The 21,257-nt window shown below is 42.6% G+C and overlaps 1 protein-coding gene across 1 annotated transcript; it reads right to left on the reverse strand.

Annotated features, from left to right (window-relative positions):
• Positions 1-1,660: 1,660 nt before the first annotated feature.
• INTS2 (integrator complex subunit 2) lies at positions 1,661-20,266 on the reverse strand. Its single transcript, XM_069874115.1, has 24 exons — positions 19,961-20,266; positions 18,741-18,879; positions 17,967-18,069; positions 17,610-17,723; positions 16,637-16,767; positions 16,366-16,539; positions 15,594-15,820; positions 14,660-14,785; positions 14,044-14,115; positions 13,843-13,957; positions 13,104-13,172; positions 12,517-12,651; positions 11,856-12,032; positions 11,055-11,163; positions 10,360-10,464; positions 9,750-9,914; positions 9,361-9,562; positions 8,689-8,814; positions 6,980-7,169; positions 5,817-6,062; positions 4,853-4,960; positions 3,752-3,857; positions 3,403-3,579; positions 1,661-2,913 (listed from the first exon to the last, which is right to left on the reverse strand). The coding sequence occupies exons 1-24, from the start codon at positions 20,251-20,253 to the stop codon at positions 2,744-2,746; spliced, it is 3,579 nt and encodes a 1,192-aa protein (XP_069730216.1). The 5' UTR covers positions 20,254-20,266; the 3' UTR covers positions 1,661-2,743.
• Positions 20,267-21,257: the final 991 nt, after the last annotated feature.

Genomic DNA, 21,257 nt, shown 5'->3' on the forward strand with positions numbered 1-21,257 from the left:
AGATCAAATTTAAATCGGTAGGGTCCCTGCGATACATTAACTCGCCAACCTGTGCCCTCATCCGACTTTTAATGACTAAAAATTACACACATCAAAAAAAAGGTGGCAGGATGAAGGCTCATCACCAACTTCCTTCATAGGTAAAAGAACTCCTAGCAAAAAGGGATTGAGTTTACACCCAGCCCCTCCTTCTGAAAACATAACTGCACCCCATTAAGGGTTTTTTTCAAAGAGCCGTAGAATAGTTTGGGTTGGAAAGGACCTCAAAGCCCATTCAGTCCCATCCCCTGCCACGGGCAGGGACACCTCCCATTGGATCAGGGGCTCCAAGCCCCATCCAACCTGGCCTTGAACCCCTCCAGGGATGTGGCAGCCACCACTTATTGGGCAACCTGTGCCAAGGCCTCACCTTCCTAATTTCTAATCTAAATCTTCTCCCTCCAATCTAAACCCATTCCCTCTTGTCCTCTCACTCCGTGCCCTTGTAAATCCCCCTCCCCAGCTTTCCTGCAGCCCCTCTCAGCACTGGAGGGTGCTCTGAGCTCTCCTCCTCCTCTGCAGGCTGAGCCCCAGCTCTCCCAGCGCGTGCCCACAGCAGAGGGGCTGCAGCATCCCCCTCCCCAACAGCTCCATCTCCTCCTTATGTTGGGGATTCCAGAACCGGGCACAGGACTCCAGGCGGGGTGTCAGAAAGGCAGAATCCCCTCTCCGGGGTCCCTAAAACGCGCCCCACTTCCAGCCCCGCCCCGGGGAGCTGCTGTCACCCCCCGGCGCCGCCCCAGCCTGCAGGAGGCACCCAGGTGCTTCCTTTACCCGCTTCAAGAAGCAAACCCCGCCGCCATCCACCTGCCCCCCCGCCCCCGCGCCCCTCACAGACCTGAGGCGGCGGCGACGCGCGTCCTTCCCGCCTCCGCCTCGCGCCAATAGGCTGCCAGGACCGGGCCCCGACAGCCAATCAGAGGCTCGTACGCTACGCTACTCCCGCCCCCGCGCCGACAGCCAATCAGATGGCAGGGCGGGCTCTCGGCAGCCAATCAGAGGCTCGCAAGCTGCGTTGCTCCCGCCCCCGCCCAGCCCCACCGCCAATCAGCTGGAAGGACGGGGCCCCGACCACCAATCGCGGCTCGCACGCTCCGCTGCTCCCGCCCCCGCCCCGGCAGCCAATCAGCGGCTCGCAAGCTGCGTTTCTCCCGCCCTCAGCGCTGTAAGAGCCAATGAGGGAGGGCCTTGCTGCCTCTGGGCTGCGCTGAGGACAACGGCGTGTGGGGAGCGAAAACCGAGCGGTTGTTTCTAACGCAGCAGCGCGCAAAGGCGGGTACGGGCAAGCTGGGGAGGGGGTCTTGATCAGGGAGGGCAGGGATAGGACGAGGGGAACGGTTTTAAGCTGGAAGTGGGGAGGTTGAGGTGAGATCTTAGGAAGAAACGCTTTGCTGTGAGGGCGGGGAGGCCCTGGCCCAGGTTGCCCAGAGCAGGGGTGGCTGCCCCATCCCTGGAAGTGTTCAAGGCCAGGCTGGATGGGGCTTGGAGCCCCTGATCCAGTGGGAGGTGTCCCTGCCCATGGCAGGGGTGGGACTGGATGGGCTTTGGGGTCCCTTCCAACCATTCTGTGATTCCATGAAAATCGGTGACTTTTTAAACAGCACATAAAATCACACTTGGAGCGGTGGAAAAAATACATACATTTAGATTATTTACATAATTTACATCAAGAGGACAGAAAGACCCTTGGTAGGCAGAGGTTGTTACAGGCAGTGAGGGCATCCTGGTGATGCTGGACCACAAACCCAGGCATGTCTGGGAGTACAGTCTTCCCAAAGCTCGGGCAGAGGACAAGCTGTGCAAGGTTTTCCCAAGGCCACACTGAAGAATCCGGACAACTAATTTCTGGAATATGAACTAGTTCAAGCTAAAAAATATTTCACTTAATTAATGACCCTGTATGCTGTCACTTAAGAGAAGAACAAACACTGGGCTGACAAGTTCAGCAATTCACAGGTTTTGAAGCCCTGCGTTCAATTCTGGCACTTATTTCTTTAACACTCTCATCTGTTTTAAACTAAAGCATCTGAACTGCATTAAAAACACGTATTCTTTAAAAATCAAATTTATACAGATCATTTTGAAGTACCAATACTTTTTCCTAAAGAATCTTTTAGACCAGTTTCAAACTTTTAGTGAAGGCTGGCTATCTTTAAATGAAGTTCCCAATCTCATGAACTGAACTTCGACCGATGTTGAAACACAAGTATAAAAGCAGTTAAACCATTTTTCTTAGTACTCAATGTGACGGTGCAAGTTCCTTACACCACTTTCTCAATTCTTCCTTGGCATATTTTATTCCCCCTTGCCCTGCGAGGCTTTGGAACAGTTCATTTAACTTAAGCAAAGTGCTTCAATCTCCCAGTTTTTCTTACCCATCATTTTACTCCTTGCTTAACAAATCAAGTATTCACTTTCCAGAGTGTTATAAAACCCTTTCAAGTGTTGCTGCTTCACTTCAGAAACCAAGCAAGCCTGAAAATCATGCTTCACTGGAAATTATCTACCGATCCCATCAGCCTCAAAAGTTCTCACTGGAAGCAACATAAGCCTCTTTAAAGAATTCTTTTCAGCCATAACCAAATCAAATGAAAACCATGAACTTCCTGTGCTCCAGTTCCTCAATCCACTTCCACAGCTTTCTCCAAATTTAGGCACCACAGACAGTGGGACGAGCTACGGTACAATTTCGTTTGCGTTCTTCCTAAACTCCACTTACGCTCATGTTAATTATTTCAATGATAGTATTTTCAACACACTGGCATAACCGAACATCAGGGTCCATGCTTGCAATGTCCCTTGAACAACTTTTGTTGGATGAATCTTTACAGAGTCCTGACACTTCAAGTGGTTTCTCCTTTAGTTGCTGGAGACCTAGAAAATTAAGTAACAAAGTCCATATAAAGAAATCGTATTTTTTAAAAAAAATTTGTTATATTATACCCATAACACAAGCATGTTATTTGACTTTGCATTTCCAACAGATTAGGAAGATTTATATGGCCATTACATCTCATCTGAGGGGCTGAAACATCCTTGTTTTCTCAAAAGCCAACAGCCTTTGCTGATGTCTTTCATCTTTAGACTACTATGGCACAACACTTGCATGCAAGGATACATCCTGAAATGGTGCAAGCAGGGAAATAAAATAGAAGGGGTGGTATGAAGCTTAATAAAGGGGGTACTTTAATCCCTTTAACCTCTAAACTCTCTCCTCCAATCCAATTAAATTCACCTGTCCCTATTCCTTCTACATGACATCTCATGCTGCACTCCCAACTACACTCCAACTTTTGAAACATTAACATAAGTTTCTCCCTGGGACCATGACATTACTTTAGAAATACAAAGTATTTTACTTACGTGTAATAATTGGGTCAAAGTCTCTCGTCTGCGTAGCAACATCAGAGGCACAAACTTGTCCTATCTGTATCAGCAGAGACATAATATCCTCATACAAAGGAGGAAAAGCTTGACAGAACGACACCAAACAAGGCAGGGTCGGCATGAAAAAAGTGTAGCGCTTCGACTGCGTTAAAACTGTCAAGGAGAAGATTAAGTAAAAAGGAATTATCATAAAAATCCAGTCAAGAATTGTTGTTATTCTTAAAATACTAATTAACACAGTGGCATTTAGACAAAACTGCATTTAGCCTGGACAAACAGTTCTAATTTATACAACAATGTGTTTAGGGGTTGCTGGATTCCTTACCTGTGAGTAGGGTTCCCATCACATTGATAGCTAAACGAGCCACGCTGAGAGATTTAGGTAATGCATACTGGATACACAAAAATGAAAGTAACTGGATGGCAAATATCTGTTAAGTAGGTGAAAGGCAAAAGAGAAATAGGCAATAAAGTTACAGATTGCTTTGCACTTCATAACCAAAGCTCTTCACGTACCTTAGTACATATTCCCTGTTTTACCAATAAGTAAATTAAAGCCAGAGAAGCCTTAATAGCAGTTATTGTGAGTTTCTTCTACTGACATTAAGGAAAAAGCCCTATACATTTAATATCCCCACAGACAGAATGTGTTCCAACATTAACAAGGAGCAACAAAGCCACAGAATTTACAAAACAACACTTGTAAAAGCTGTTTTAAGGTCCAGTTAGTTGAGTGACCCCTCATCAGCAGTAACTTAGTATTTGAAAAGGGATTATATAACAGCAACAGAATCTTTAGCCCAACAAATTCCGTTTACCTACAACCAGCCAAATACGTGATCTGCCCCTCTCACAGTACAGTAAATCAGGGTCTATAAATTGTTCTAGAAAGTAGTAATAAATGGTAGTAATATTCCCTGGAAAAAGACTCCACAGTCAAACTTTTCATGAGAATGAATAAAATTTTGATCTTCAGGCGGCTTCCTCTGTTCTACAAAATATCTTTGCAAAAGAGGTTTTAAAAATTTAAATCTGCATAGAAGTTCCTGTAGCTATAAAGTATCAGATAAAAACTAAACAGGCAAAATTTTTGCCAAATGATTTATGATTTTATGATTTATGAATGAAAGTCATTACTGAAAGTGCTTTTCTTCATGTTCTCGAGGGGAATATTGATATTCATGAGTATTTCCTGAACAAATGTACAGAGATATGTTAGAAGAGTTATCACAATCCCTGTTTGAAGGGGATTTAAAGGACAGGCTTTAAATTTAAGGTAAAAGTGCTACAGATAATTACCTTAATAGCCTAGGCATGTTAGAACAGGATTTTTTTTTGGTGACACTTTTTATTTTTTCCCCTTAACTGATACTTCATCAAGGTTAACTACTCACAGTGACTCTCAAACTAGATGACTGTACGGTACCTGTTTTTCAAGTTCAGGCTGGGCAATGAGCTCCGGTATGAAATCCAGACAGATGTGCATCGATGGAATGCCTGCCACTGTCAGTGACAGAAGTTCACATGGATAACCCTGCGTGATTAGGAAAACAGATATGTCAGAAGTGTTTTAAAAATTCTGCTTCAATTAAGATTTTAAATTAGATCTGCATTAATGCTTTTTTCAAAACTAATATACTTGTAAATCTCTTTCTTTCAGAATTGTTATAAGCAACAGGCCTGTATCCCAAGGCAACAAGAGACAGGCCGGGTGACAAACCCACAGTCTCTTCAGTTCTTTAACCTCAATAATCAACATATTATTTGCTAAGAAACTCTCCCTCCACTCCCCAAACTAAACCAGATTGCAGTGACCCTTTCCTTCTGTTTTACCCCTGCATTCCAAATTTCAACACAGACCCATCTTACTTATTCCATGACTGCACCATTATTGCATTTTTAGTCATTCAATCAGTTCCAGGTAAAGACAAATTAACTCCTCTGAAAGACACTGCCAGCTGGCAATGAGCAATCTAACACAGACTAAAATCACACTTATAGTAAAAAAACTTGCTAATCTTTCCTTTCTTTTTTTTTTTTTTTTTGAAGACCTACACCTGCTTTGGCAGGGCCAACCCTTCTCCTTCTGCTCTAAAGAGATAAACTGTGCCCTAACAAAAAGGAAATATATGAAGATGTTTACATTTGAAGCCAAATTACAGTTTTGAACAATCACATACTCATTTAAAAACATGGCCAGCGAAAAGTAACTCACAAAAGACATGGCACAAGTAAAAATAAGATTATTACACCTGTTTTCTTTGGCCTAGAACGAACAAACCATAACTTCTGAGGAACACAACAGCCTCATTCAATATCCTTTAACCATTTCATTTGGCTCGCTCTTAACCAGAGAAAGTTCAGAAGAGCTAAAATAATGTAAAGCGGACCTGGAAATGAACTAGTTTGACGATGTTGGGATCAGCTATATACATCTGGTGCAGTAGACAACAGATCAGACACTGAACCTCTCGAAGATTACATAGCAAGCTATCTTCTTCTTCTTCCGGTTCAGGACTCTTGGAGCCTGTGGTACTGTGAACACTCTTTAGCAAACTATGGGTATTGCTGCTCTGGGCTTTCTCATCTTCTGTAGGTAAACAGATCTCTAGAAGAATCTGCACAGCAGCACTGTCCTGTGAAGAAAATAAGCAACGGGACATGCAGGAGAAACTCCACGAAATCAAAGAAATAAAATACAAAGTAATGACCAATGAAGAAACAGAAGACTGTCAGGTGGCTGATTTCTAGCTAAAGATTTTTTTTATCAAGAATAAAAACTACTCAATTCAAGAATCAAAAATCCTGTAGAATATTAAAAAAACCCCAACACTATCTGACTCAAGACTCAAAGAACAAAAGCTTAAATCCAAAACCCATCATAATCACAGATCAAAAGAGAAAAATTCAAAGGAATATCATATTGTTTCAAATAAATATCCAATGGTCCCTTAAAGCACCCAGATCAGAAAAAATGTGTACATGGCCATACAACTGTCAGTATCCAGGGAAGACTACTCATTTAAATACAGAACTTCCTATTAGGTTAAAAATCATCTTCTAATAGGGACTGTACATGTGACATTCTTCCAGATAGAGGTAAGAGGCAGCCATGAAACAGGATTACTCAAGAATTCCCATCACGTCAATCTAAGTAAGTTAACCATTCTTCAATCTCTCACTTTACAATGCTGGCTGCTTCTCAAATAACACCGTTCAAATGATCATGCATAGCTCTATCACATTTATTCCTGTTTTACTGCTCCAAATCTAAGTACAGAAAAAGCCTCTGGATAGCACAATCAACAAGGAGAAAGGGCTAGTAAGCAGAACTCTTCTGTTCTAACTATCAAAGCAGTTGACTGACACAATGCTTCAGAGTAGAAAACAGATGACCGAAAATATTTAACTAATTGAATAGAGGCTTTTTTTTTCGTTATATCGTAAGTCAGTAAAAAAGTAAAAAGGTCCCTTTTTTAATTTCCTGTTTCTATATTTCTGTGTTATCATTCCCTTTCCTCCCGTCATTTAATATCTATTTCTTCCCCCTTACCTGAGCAGCAAGCAATGCATTTTTTAATTCTTCCCTTGTAACTTCTGGGGCCTCTGGACCCATTGCATTGTTCTGAGATGGCCTAATGTCCTGCTCTGCTGTTTCTTTTAGGTGAGAATTGAGGAAAGCTTTTGAAGCAAGAAGATAACCATTCAACATGTGCAAAGTTATATCCATCAGAGGAGGACTCCTGATAAAGGAACACGTGATGAAACAAAGGTATTCAGTAGGCAGAACAATAAGACAGTAATAATATCAATAAACTAAAAGCACCCTCAAAGGTTCATTTGGTTGCAGATTGGCTCATACATTCCCTAACACAGCAGAACACTAAAGGTCACAACCCCTTCTGTTGCCCTGACGTTCAGTCCACATCTCTCCTGCACATACGTGTATGCATAAACTCCACAAAACCAAGGAATGCTGAAGAGTCTGATTTCTGATGAACAAAGGAAACCTGAAAAGGGTCAGCTGTATGTGAAATAAGGAAGAAGAATTATCCAAATGATGAGGAAAAGTAAGGTGGACAAGCTCTGAACTGTCTCCACAATGCTAAGATGGTTGTTTTCAAACCACACTGCATTATAAGTCTCCCTAGCAGTTGTAGAAACGTAGGATTTTCAATTTGCACCCCAGGCTGAAGGGACATACATTTAAATATTTCACCTACAGGTAGGGGATTAAAGATGTCATCAAGAGAAACTTGAAGTCTAGCAGAGCTGTAGCAACTCAAATGAAAATTGGATTCTCAGCTCAACAGCTAAAAGGCAAGGCAGGACAGAAGCACGCAAACAAGAACATGAAGAACAAATCAGCCATTTAGTAGGAAGAGAAGGACAATAAAAAAGGGGAAAATAAATCTCAACTGATAGAAAATGTGAAAAAGAATACACAAGAAATAAAGCTAGGGGCTAAAGTACATTTAAAATTATTAACTGTATCTTTTTAGAAAAACAGATGTGATTTTCTTCACTACTATGAAAAAGATAAGTTATAATTTATAATTTCTGACTTATTGTTTGCTTTATTTTTTGTTCTCCTTAAAAGCTGGTCCATTGCTATCAATTATGATTATTTTCACTACTAAAATTCTCAGCTTATTCTTCTGCATCAGAGCCACACACATCCTTCTCTGTCATCACTGACATCTAAAAAAATTCATTTCCAAGCACTGTTAAAAGACTTCCTTGAGAAATTAAGCAAATCCCCCTTTGTCAGAGCCATGAAGCACCCACTGGCAGAGACTGCTACCCAAAACAATGGAAAATCTACAGGCCAGCGAGGGATGGCAAAAGGCAATGGAAGTGGAAGGTTGCTACAGCTACAACCTCGACCACCACCACCCCCACGTGGCAGCAGCCATTTTAAGCAGGCTGCAATGTCTATTTAGAGCAAACACACACACACATCTAAAATGGATGATCTACGTACAAAAGTTTCCAAAATAGAACTGGGGGTGAGGTTGTCCAACCAGACACTCAGCTGGACAGTAAGACGTGCTGTAACAGCAGACACAGCTCGCTCACTCCTCAGACCAATAAGCTTCATACAATAAAAACTGAACTTACAAGCTCATATGATCCATTTTTAAACATGTTTTGAAGTACTGAAAGCTTTAACAACTTTTCTAGGAGACACTTTCATGCTTAGCGTTCAAGATGTATCAATGCAAGTACCACAGAAGACAAAAAGCTGAAGGAAATGCTTACCTAAGAACTCTCTGATCGCATCTTAGTACAATCAAAGGATCGATCATCAGGTCATTCTGTGTGTATTTCTGCTGTCGGACTATTTTTACTGAAGGCTGCAGAGCATTAACAGTCATCACCCACAACCTAAAATGAGATTATTTTAATTATTTTTTTATTAGATACTCTGTAAGAGACTCACAATGACACAAGCATCCGGATGCTCACTTATCTCAATTAACTGTATTTTTCAAGGCCTATCAAGAAGTAAAAACCCCACGCTTCTTTGGCAGCCCTTGAAGTTAACGAAGATACAGTTAAATTACATCCACCAGAATCACAGCAACCAAGCTGTTTTCACTGCACCAGAGTATCCAGTCCCTCTGACAAGGTACATACTTACAAAAGTGAGTTCATGGTTCAGAAGCAATTTGTCACTAACAATGTCACTATAAAACCATACTCCTATACTTAAGTGAACTGCTGACTGACTTTCCCCTAAGAACAAGTACCCCATCTCTTAAATGCAAAGGCTAAAAACTTCAACAAAATGAAAAATAATGCAACTGCAACACATTCTACACAGTCGCAATCTCCTATTTCCCCAACAAAGGCTCTGTTTTGTTATTTTTGAAACATAATGTAGCATTCCATCTACCTGCAACAACAAACTGAACTGTATTTTGATCCTACCTTCTTGGCATCACAGTGTTCAGAACCATCCATAGTTTATTGACAGTCTGAAGAATCCTTCGAGGGACTCCAGCATTTAGCAAGCAATTCATATTTGATGTCAGTACTTCTGCATATGGGATCAATTCACCAGCCGAGAGAAGCGTTAAATGTTCCAAGATCTGCATCAACTGGGTGTGATTTCCAGGCAGCATGGAAAATGCTATAAAATAAAGACAATAGGATCTCGGCAAAACTGGACTTTAACATTTCTTCTGACTTGGCAGCAGAATATTTTCATTATATAGATGCAGTGCGATATAATTAATTAAATGGCTACACACTTATAAATCCACAGAATTCCAACCAGCTTGGAAAGAATGCTGCTAACTTTAAACAAAGTTATTTACCTTCTTGGAGCTGTTTAGGAGAGTGATTCTTTGCCATGTTTGTCAGAAGCATCCTCCTCAGTAAGGCATCAGTGCCCGTGATCTGTTCCTCGCAGATCCAGTCTTCCACAATGCAGAGGTGCGGATAGTTAGTCGCAAGAAGGCGTAACAGGGAAGAATGCAAGCCTTTGGGGGTATGAAGAAAGTATACATCTTAGATTTGAGAAGCTACATCTTTCACCTGGACAGGTTTGTGCCTATCATTTCAACAATAGACCTTAATCAAATCACTGCCAAGAAGTTCAATGACCTTGCACATTCATAGCCTGATATTTTAAGTCCAACAGAAAGAAAAAATTACCTTTTGGAAAGGTGGGAGGACCCTATAGCAATGCTTAACCTCAGTCTGGAATAATTCTGAATTCTCACACAATTCCTACTCTAAAACGTAGGTAAGACCTAATCTAAAAAGAACTGCGTTCCTCAAATGTTCACTACTACTCTTCAAACATACCAGTAATCTCACTAATTACTACCAACAGGTTTTTAAAGAAGGAGAAAGGAAGGCACACTGTGAAACAGACAATAGCCACAGAGCTGGAAACACACTTCGCCTGCCACACAGACGTACCTCCCAGTTCCTGCTGCAGTCCCTGTGCCTGCCGGATGAGGTACTTGATTGGAATCTGATCCATTAATGCTGAAGAGTAAGACTTGGGTTTTTTCTGCATGGCGGCTACAAGGGAACGGGACAAGAAACCATGCATAACAGTTACAGCTGAAAAAATTATTTTCCCAACTGAACCAACAAAGAAACCTATAAGGCAATTGTCTCTACATTATCTTGGTAAAACACAGAAAAACTAAGATAAACACCTTGTTCCTGTTAAAGTACTAAATTAAACTCTTCGGGAAACCATTTCTGTGGATTTTTCCATTTAAAGCTTTTCCCAGCATTTAGATTTGTTTGCAAGATCTCCATGGTCTCTTTGACCTGTTTGATGACACATGAATAAATTAAGATCTGGAGTAATTAAGATGTCTTTGTTAATCGTAGCTGTATTTAATAGATGGTCATAAACATTTCTGGTAACTTTTTGACCATCTTGGACTTTTTTTAATCTGGAAAACCAATTATTGAACTAGAGTTTTAGCGGAAACTTTATCTCCTGAATTTCTACTGCAATGCTGTAGTTGTTACAAGAATCTAAACTTCCTACGCTGTGCTTGAATCTGAAAGCAAAATGAATTTTGGTTATTGCAAGAATTCTCTCTTTGCATTTAAGTTTCAGTCAATCTGTTTCCCACAGCTACACCTGCACATACCTAGGATCTTTGTGTTTGCCAGAAGTGCGTCTTCATAGGACAGGACGTAGTAGAGGACGAGCAGTTGTGTTGTGATGCTGTATCGTTGAGCAAGACGAGTACTTTCTCCCTGTACATAAAACCACAAACAAAGGTCATCTTGCAATCCTGATTCTTGAAAAGAAAAATTTGATTTACCTGCAAATGTGAAGAAAGATTAGGCAGAAGCCTTGTATAAACATATCAAGCCATGTAAGGTCCAAGATCAATGCTGCAGGGAACTTTCTCTTTTATCAACCTCCTTTTTTTTTCAATAAGCTTTGAACATAAAATGTAATTTTGATATCTTGGAACACTAACAATGAGTCATGCTAAGATTCCAATGCAAATCAATGCTTGCTACTCGTTCTACACATGTCCAAGGGATCGTTCTCATACCTCTATCAAAATGAAAATATACTTTCAAGAGCAGCTATAGCTTTTCAGTTAAAAAGCTTTTTTATCTAATGAGATCAAGTCAATACAAAAATTACACCAACCCTACATAAACACCTCCACTTTTCAATCCAGGAAGTGCTTTACTTTGCTTTTTTAACAGCATGAGTTGGTGAGTTCCCAAGGAAAAGGGCAAAACTAAAAATCCGAGTAGCACTAACAAGATTGACTTCAAAACACAGGACTGCTACTGTAGCAGGAGGCAGTTTACTACACAGGCGTTAAAGGCAATGAGGCAACTTACAGAATCTGCATCAATCACATACACAAAATACTGATCCACACGTTCACAGTAAAGTACATGAACGAAGCAAACAAATCCTTTACCCCAGAGAGTCCCTGAAAAACATTCAGTATCTCCTGTTCTGTCACAGGCTGATTCGTGGCCTCTGGGTTGGATTTAGATGCAGGAGTAAGAATAGAGTTAATGTAGACATCGATAAGAGGAAGCAACTGAGGATGGAGCGGAGTGGTGGTTTCACAGAGCTGCCGATAGATCCAGTCCTACAAAAAATATGCCATTATATATTCAGTCTCAAAGCTGGAGGGCAATTTTTTTGTCTGCACATACATCCACTTTTAAGTAGTTACAAAAAGTGTAACAGAATGAGGCTTTTACTTCAGAAATGGGAATACCAGTCCTGACCGGGGGCTGGTCACAAGCTGGGTATCCTAGACCCTGCTCTGCACAGACCTACCAATAAGACTTGTCCCATCTGGAAATATCATTCTGATCACGATTTTATTAAATGCAGACAGGGGGAGAGAGATAATTTTCTTATTATTTTTAACTTCACTAAGTTGTGGTCTCTGGATTACAGAGTTAAAACTGGGCACCCTAACTTAATACACAGTTCCTTCTTAATTTCCATGGTAATAGACTCTAAGATTCATCAAGAACTCCGTTCCTAGCATTCAATCAAAAAAACAGCCTGCAAAACCTAGTCAACATTAAAAATTCCGAACAGAAACAAAATGACGACCATACCTTAATGGATACTTTGTGCTTGGTGAATGATCGACTTTTTAAAAGCTGGTAAATGCAGTGAATGGGTAAAAACCCAGTAATGTTGGCACTGAGATTGCCTGTAACAGGCACGCGAACTGCATGGGCCGTAACAACCTAAAGGAAAGTTACAATTTACAAGAAGAATACTACAAATCACCTTATCACAATGTATAAGCACAAGGTGACAAAGTCACATAGATACATAGATACATTCTTTCTAGCAGTTACCTTTTTTTGGAAGCTGAAGAACATTACTTTTATGTAGTTTAATACTGTATATGTTAAACAGCAGCACACGTACTACACTCGTGAATGATTTCCAGCTACTGCAAAAGATAATGTCATAGTGGACAATTTTTCTCCTTCGCTTCCCCATTATTTAAAAAATCCAAGTGTTCAAAAAGCACAATCAGATCAGCATAAAAAAGAAAAGAGCCAAGGCTGTTCAGTACCAGCAGGGCTTGGATTCCTCTTGTAAGTCAAACTGAAGCAATAACAGAAGAAAGAAAAAACGGAAGAAAGGAAAAAGAAAAGCGTGCGTGTGGGAAGTCCTAGCCTTAAAATACCTGTTCAGTGAAAATCTCCTGTGTGAAGATGGTCTTCATTCTGCTGAGTGAGCTAGGCTTAATAACAATCTGAAACAAAGAACAAACCACTTGTAATTTTAATTTCTAGACTACTTATTTGTAAGAAGTGCAAATTTATTTTATAAACTATTAACTTTTAATCTTTTTAAACTCGTCTCCACTGGGATACCAGGAAAACTTTCACATCTATACCTCAAATTTAAAATTAAAATATTATCAAAAGTCATGAGTTCGTCACCCTACATCTTCCAGATCCTGAAAACTACCTACCTAGCTTTTACATTTGATGAGACACTGTTTCATGACAGTAAAGTGAAGGCAAGCCTCTCTCAGTAATTTTCAGAAATTAATTATTACATATACAGATATTTCTTTAAGCTATTTAAAACAAGACGTTTACAGCTCAGTTTGGAAAGTTCTTCAATTAGTCTTCTAAGAAAGGTAATTTCTTGCAAATAATGACTTCAACAAATCAGAACTGTTTGAAGATACTTCTACCATAACATTCTTCTGTATCAAGAGATACGCACAACGTAATGTCTTTCTAGAGACACTCATTTAGCTAGTTACCCATTTTTTTACTGTGTATTTGCTTTAGGCGTCTTAGAAACCCGAAGTTCTTTATATCAAAACAAAAATAAATACAAGAGTATAAATACACAGTAAGAAGTTAATTTTAACAGAGAAATGTAAGGGCTAGAAAGAGTTTAGGGTTTACCTTCATTCCCAAGGTGGAGCAGACCAAATCAATGATAGCACTGAGTTGATTACTATGGAAATACATGGCTACCAGCAGAAGCATCTCCCCAAAAGAAGCAGACACGCCAGAAATGCTAATGATAACAAAGAGGAAGAGTTAATTGCCAGTAGGACTTAAGTAACTGTGAGATTACTGGAATCATTAAAAATCTGCTCTCACCTTTCAAAGTACGCTTCTTCCTTTATCATCCAACTAAGCCACATTACCATGAGCTGCTCCTGTTCCGGAGTGCTGCAGAAAGAAAACCCATAAAAGATCCTTTTCCCAGGAACTACCGCTAGTTTTCCTATCAATTACTAGCAGAAAATCCAGTGACTGGGGAATCTGATGCCAGGAGACTCTCTGTCACTTCCATTTTAGCTGATAAAGCACTAATATTTAGCACAAACTTCAGTCCAACGGTTCCTGCTTTGAATGCACACAACAGAAAGCTGCATCCACTAAATACCTCTATCACTACTCTCTTGAACAGGCTGTCTTAAAGAATTTAGCCAAAAACATGGTCAATGGCAAAGTGAACTAGTAAGGCCTGCTTGAGCCTTCAAAAATCATTCCAATCCAAGCTAATGCCGATGCTCCACTCTCAAAACATTTGCTATGAACAACAGGAAGAACAGAGCAAGTATTGATTAACTCACCATAGTGTGAGACAAATCTCTCCAAACAACATATGGAGATTTGTATAAAGAACTCAGGGAAAAACTATGCAGCTCGTTGCCTTAATGGTACTAAAATGATAACATCTTTACGAAGCTCCTCCTTTATGGAGAGGTACCTGACAAGAGTGGAGAAGGCCAGGAGCATACAGAAGGAGAGAGATACAAAGCGAACGCCAGCTGGAGTTGCAGGAGGCCGGCTGGTCATCAGCTGCAGTAGCTGCTCAGCTTCTTCATCAGTTGGCCTAAATAGGACAGGAAGGAACAGAACCCATGCTGCTGATTTAAAAATTAAGAGATTTCTGATCTCATCACGATGGATAAAGATTAAATTTTCTCTGTTACTGAATCTGTCTGTCAAGTTGCCATCAGTAAATGAGCAGCAAGATCAACAGGCAACTCCCTTTGAGCTTAAAGACGTAAAAATCTCTGTTAAGAGATAACAACAGTGAGGAAAACTCCCCCAGGATATAATTTGCCTATCAGTACAATATATCTTAATTAAAACTAATAATGCATGATGACATTACATTAGCACTCTCTAAAATGTAAAAGCAGAGGAATAGGAATTCTACATTCCTGTAGCATGTGCTGCTAGAGTTTCCAGCTGCTTTCTTTTCTACACACTGCTCCAACCACTTAGGCCTGGACTTCATTTAGCAAGTCAGTGGGACTGAACTTGCCGCATAAAAGACGGCACCACATTCCCTGCATTATTTTAGACTTTTTTTAAAACAGCTAAGTTGATAAATGGATCTTTTCTGATGAGAATAGTACCAGAAAGTAAAAAACACCCCTGCCTCCACAGACCTTGGCATTAGATAACATTTGCTCTCTGCACGATAAAGATAAGGAAATTTCCATCAGCTGGCAACTCCAGCCCTCAGCACGTGGGAAGGGGCTTCCCTTGCACTAAACGGAGCGAGCCTGGCCACGGCTGTTCCAAGGGCACTGTGGCATTAAGATACAGCTCAGGTGACAAGTATCCAAAGCTCTCAATCTCTGTTTTGATGGACAGACACGACTAATACAGAGCATTAAAACATGCATTACTTCAGCCCAGCAATTCCCATCAAAGCGCAGTAGAGACGTAACAATGCGCTGGCTTTCACAACGTGTTCCTCCTTCAGTCCTGAATACACAGACACATTTGGCTCCATATCAACATCTGCTTCTTCCACAATGTGTGTGCTGCGAACCGTGGGAAGGATCCCCATGAGCTCCAGGAGCAGCTGCCTCCTCATTTGCCAAAGCACAGAACTGATATTATCTCTTTTTCTCTGTGAATGAAGTTAAAAGAGAACAACAATGTAAAATTCATCCCATCAAATGTGTTACATAAGAGCTTCCATAACGATGAAGTCAAGTTAAAAAAGAAGGGGGCCAGAGGGAGAGGAATCTTTTTTAAATAGTTTTCAGTACCGACGCAACAGGCAACACATGATCACATTACAACAGCTCATTACATCAAAGTCCAAGCTTCAACTAACTCAACTAAGCAAGACAAGATACAATTTCCTATTTTGAACACTGAGGATGAACATATTTATCAGACAAACATTACAAACTTACAATTCCCTGGTCTCCGTGCCTAATGAATCATCTACCCAAAAATCTCTCAGAGGAATCACCGAAAGCTGCTTTCAGAGACACCATTTCCTGACCTGGTGGTCCCCTAAGAAGTCGTTGCCTTATAAAGGCTGCTCCAAGACACGTCACAGGATTTATGTGCATTCAGACAAATATGGGAACCCACATTCAGAGAGTTAGAGCAAGCTATAATAATATATTCTACAAAGCAGAACGTTAATAAAGATTTTCATACCTGTTGGCCATTTCGGATAAAAGTTCCAAACCAGGTTCGAACCTTTGCATTTGTTCCAAGCAACAAACCACTGACAAAACACACCAGGTCACTCACTCCATCATCCGAAGCTTCATTTTTCGTGTGATCCAAGGTCAAAGCCACACCGAGGCCTGGCAGATGACACTCTTCCACCTAGGTAAAACGCTCAGGCTCAGTCACCTTTTTTGTTGTTGAAGTTCCAGTAAGGCTCATAATTATGATTCTCATAACAGACTAACGATCAACTTACCACCATGCCTCGGACCCTCAGAGCTTGGGAAGGGTTCATTTTACACAGGTGACGAAGTGCTTCTGTTCTGCGACGGCCTCCAACACTCTCCTCGTCCTGCCGCTCACCATTCTTAATCAAACCCCTACAGACTAAATATCCAAGAGGAGACATGAGGGAAAACAAAGCTCAGGCATTCTGTTCAGCTCCCTACGATTTATTAGCTGGGCCACACAAATCTTGTCAAGGCAAGAACTCCTGATCGTTAAGAACTCTTGGTTCTCCAGAGAAATCATGGAAGCCTCATCCCTAAAGGTGTTCAAGGCCAGGCTGGATGGGGCCTTGAGTAACATGATCCAGTGGGAGGTGTCCCTGCCCACGGCAGAGGGGTTGGAACTGGATGGGTTTTAAGGTCCCTTCCAATCCAAACTAAACTATGACTCTATGATCTACACCGTATAAGTAGAACAAGGAAATGGTCTTTCTTTCTCCTCAGGGAAATTACAGGGTCATTACAGATCACGCATGGACAGTTACTGCTCATACTCTCTTTCACATAACCTGTGCATCTGGCAGCCCTGGAGACTGAAATCTTACTGCGAGGTAAAGGATGCTGAACAGGTAATGTCAATACAAACTCTTCCCTTTTTCTTGGGGACAAGAACTACTAGCGAGGGGGGATCGGGTTCCTGGCCCCCATCACTCACCGCCCGGGTCAGCCTTCGTGACAGTGACCCACAGAGGAAAAGCTGCAACAAGCACACAACGAGCCTACATGTAGGTTGCAAAAAAGGGTAATCAGTGTAATGAGAACGGGAGCTCATCAGCACCTCTAGGTATAAATGCATTAAAATTATATTGCATAAGCATAAGCCAAACGGTCTCCTGTTCCAATATTTATGACTCATGCTTTAGCTCAGAATTAACAACATTGCTAGGAATCGCTGCAAACCTTTACAAAAAGTAAGTGGGACAAGAAGAAAATATAACGTACCCTCATTAAAGCTATCAGGAACATTGGCCACCAGAAGGCAGAGGAACCAGGCTCCATTTTTAACGTGTAACAGAGCTTCAGCCACATCAACTATTGGCAACAGTGATGGCAGCTCTGCATAAAAAGAGAATTTTAAAAGTCCCAGTGTTGCACTGTAAACAAGTAAAGTCTTACTTCTAGTGTGCATTTCAGTACCATGCTCATATCAGCGCATGGAAAATCAATCTGTGATCTATTCCTCTTTCTGAGCACCAGAGAGCCTCGATTAAGCTTACTACAGTCACAAGGGCTCCAAAAGTTATTTCTTTTGTACATTTGCAAGAAATTAGAAACCACTACAAATACAGAATACTTCACCTGCTTGCAAAATGCAGAGAACATCCGCTGCTTCCTCCAGATAAACGGGACTCTCAAAGAGCTCAGAAGATTTGAGAAAAAACTCGCCATTTGATTCTGACACCTACAAGACATTATAATCATCAATGAACAGATGAAGCAATTTGTCTAATCGGTCTTTTACAGCTTTAAAGTCAGCTGATTAAATACATTAAAAACTGTCAATATGTGCAACATACACAGAATAGGGAAGTGTTTAGCATAAAAAACATTTACTAGTGGAATTACTTCGATATGGCTGGTACCAGTGGTTCTTTCCAGAAATAGCTCACTGACAGTTCTAAAAACATGGTACGTTTGCACAGTGAAAATAAAATGCAGGGGAAAGAGCAAAAGAAATACAGTAACTAATGTCATACTGCAATGGGAACAAAGAACTGGATGGAGAAGAGTCATAGTTTTGTTTTCAAAAGTTTTCTGCACCGATGTATTACAAAATCACCCTGTGTTCGAGTACAGCACAATATAGAATACAGATTGCATTAGAAAAGATCACCCTTGTTTGTTCTGCAGGAGAAAGCCTCCACCAGAAGCTGCGTTCATAAGGAATTTAATGGCAAGGCACCGCTCAATCAGATGGGAGACTTCACATCTTGGTGAGACAGGTAAGAACTGGAGGAGAGCCCTGACACACACCAGTAGCACCAGAAACAGACCCAGACTGCTCAGTTACCTGTCCAGAGTGCGTTTTCACTGATATAAAATTTGCAAGCATCCCAATATGGAGAAATGTACCTTATTCATAATCGCCAGTAACTCGCTGAGCACGAGACGGAGCCGGCGAGGTGAATCGCTGTGCTCGAACTCCAGTGTCAGCCCGTGCTGCAGCTGCGACACCAGGATGCTTTCACCACTTCCTCCTCCCAGCTTGTGCCTGACACAGACAATTACAAACAACAACTATCAGGTATTTCATAGAATCATAGAATAACCAGGTTGGAAGAGACCCACCGGATCATCGAGTCCAACCATTCCTATCAAACACTAAACCATGTCCCTCAGCACCTCGTCCACCTGTGCCTTAAACCCCTCCAGGGAAGGTGACTCAACCCCCTCCCTGGGCAGCCTGTTCCAGTGCCCAATGACCCTTTCTGTGAAGAATTTTTTCCTAATGTCCAGCCTGACCCTCCCCTGGTGGAGCTTGAGGCCATTCCCTCTCGTCCTGTCCCCTGTCACTGGGGAGAAGAGTCCAGCTCCCTCCTCTCCACAACCTCCTTTCAGGGAGTTGAAGAGAGCAATGAGGTCTCCCCTCAGCCTCCTCTTCTCCAGGCTAAACACCCCCAGCTCTCTCAGCCGCTCCTCATAAGGCCTGTTCTCCAGCCCCCTCACCAGCTTCGTTGCTCTTCTCTGGACTCGCTCCAGAGCCTCAACATCCTTCTTGTGGTGAGGGGCCCAGAACTGAACACAGGATTCGAGGAGCGGTCTCACCAGTGCCGAGTAAAGAGGGAGAAGAACCTCCCTGGACCTGCTGGTCACGCCGTTTCTGATCCAAGCCAACACACATTTGTGTGAACATGGATGTTTTGTGAACACGGATGTTTTGTCAGACAAAGGCAGTGGCTCTGCAGGGACTGGCCAGGAAAGGCCGTTATGGGATCACAGAATTGTTTGGTTGGAAAAGATCTTGGAGCTCATCAAGCCCGGCCCTACCTGAGCTATCCCTGAGCACCTCATCTACCTGTCTTTTCAACCCCTCCGGGGAGGGGGACTCGACCAGGACTCTGGGGGGGACTCTGCCAGGGCCAGAGAGCCCTTCCAGTGAAGAAATTTTTCCTGCTGCCAAACACGAACCTCCCCGGCACAACCTGAGGCCGTTTCCTCCTATCCTCTCTCTCTCATTCCTTGGGAAACGAGCCCAACACCCGCCTCGCTCCAGCCTCCTCCCAGGGAGCCGCAGGCAGCGATAAAGTCACCGCCACGGCCAGAGAAAAGGCCAAGGCCGCTCCGCGCGTTACCGGAGCTGCTGCTCCTTGCTGGCGTCCTGCTCCAGCGCGTGGAAGTCCACGGAGAGCAGCGCCACGATGGAGTTGACGGCCTCCACGCCGGAGAGGAGCCGCAGGATCAGCTTCTTGTCCTGGGCCCAGCCCTGGCTCTGGTCGGCGGGGGCGCAGAGCGCCATGCGCACCAGGCAGGGCAGCAGCAAGCGCAGCTCGGGGTCGCTCAGCGCCGCCAGCCTCACCACGTCCACCTTCTGCATCGCCTCGAAGGCGTAGGGGCTGACGAACTGCAGCGCCCCGCACTCCGCCATGGCCGCCACCGCCCCCCTCAGCCCTCCCGGCGCGCCCTGAGCGCGTCACGGCGGCAGCGCCGGCGCGGGGCAGTGACGTCACGGGCGCGACGCGGGCGGGAAGCGGCCGCCATGGCGCCGGGCCGCCTCCCTCCCCCCCCACACCCCGCAAATGAGGGACCCCGCCACCAAGGCTTCATCAATAATTTATTCCATTTGAAATCTTTTTTTTTCTTTTAAAAAGTATAAATTTTTCTTTTTTTTTTTCCCTCTCTCCGTCACAATTTCGTACGAGTCGGTGTTGATGGCGGCGGGAGCGTTTGTCCCTCCAGGGCGGCTCTGGCGACGCCTCAGGCCGAGGCCCGGCTCCTTCCCGGGGCAGGCGGCGGCTCCCAGCACGAAGCCACGGGCTGGGTCCCCCCCACCCCAGCGCTCGGTCCTCGCGTCCTCGGAAAAAACCTAAAGCTAGATGAGGAAGGTCCTGAAAAAGTGACCCTGAGGATGGCGGTAGGTCCCAAATCCAGTTTTACTGTAAAGTAAGCTTTACTCCACTGAAAACAAAAAGTACATCCACAAACAGTAATAATAATCATTAAAAAAAAAACAGAACTGAAGCGCAGTCCTGCTTCAGGACCTGTTACGAGACAAACCCAAACCCTTCCCCGAGAGCTGGAGGTTGTTGAGACAGTAACATCGTACACTGAAACCCGGATCCAAACGTCGTTTCTGCGTTACCAGACTGAGATGCTGTGCCGTACTCTTGTGCAGCAAATTACATGGTGCAATAGCTTTTTTTTTTTTTTTACAACATTTTACTCATTTTTGAAAGCTTTAAAATAATGCGACATAATATTTTGATATTACAGTATTAACAAATAGTGCTTGATTAAAGACATCGGGCAAGTTTTCATAGCAACACATGGAGTTAAAATTACCGAGGGAGGCAAATATAGAAATACAATAATCTGCGCCATAACTGACAGCCAAGTAAGAACATAGCTGAGGATTTAAATATAAAATCGTTT

The sequence above is a fragment of the Phaenicophaeus curvirostris genome, chromosome 21 (assembly GCF_032191515.1).
Source record: "Phaenicophaeus curvirostris isolate KB17595 chromosome 21, BPBGC_Pcur_1.0, whole genome shotgun sequence".
In the NCBI taxonomy this organism is placed as follows: Eukaryota; Metazoa; Chordata; class Aves; order Cuculiformes; family Cuculidae; genus Phaenicophaeus; species Phaenicophaeus curvirostris.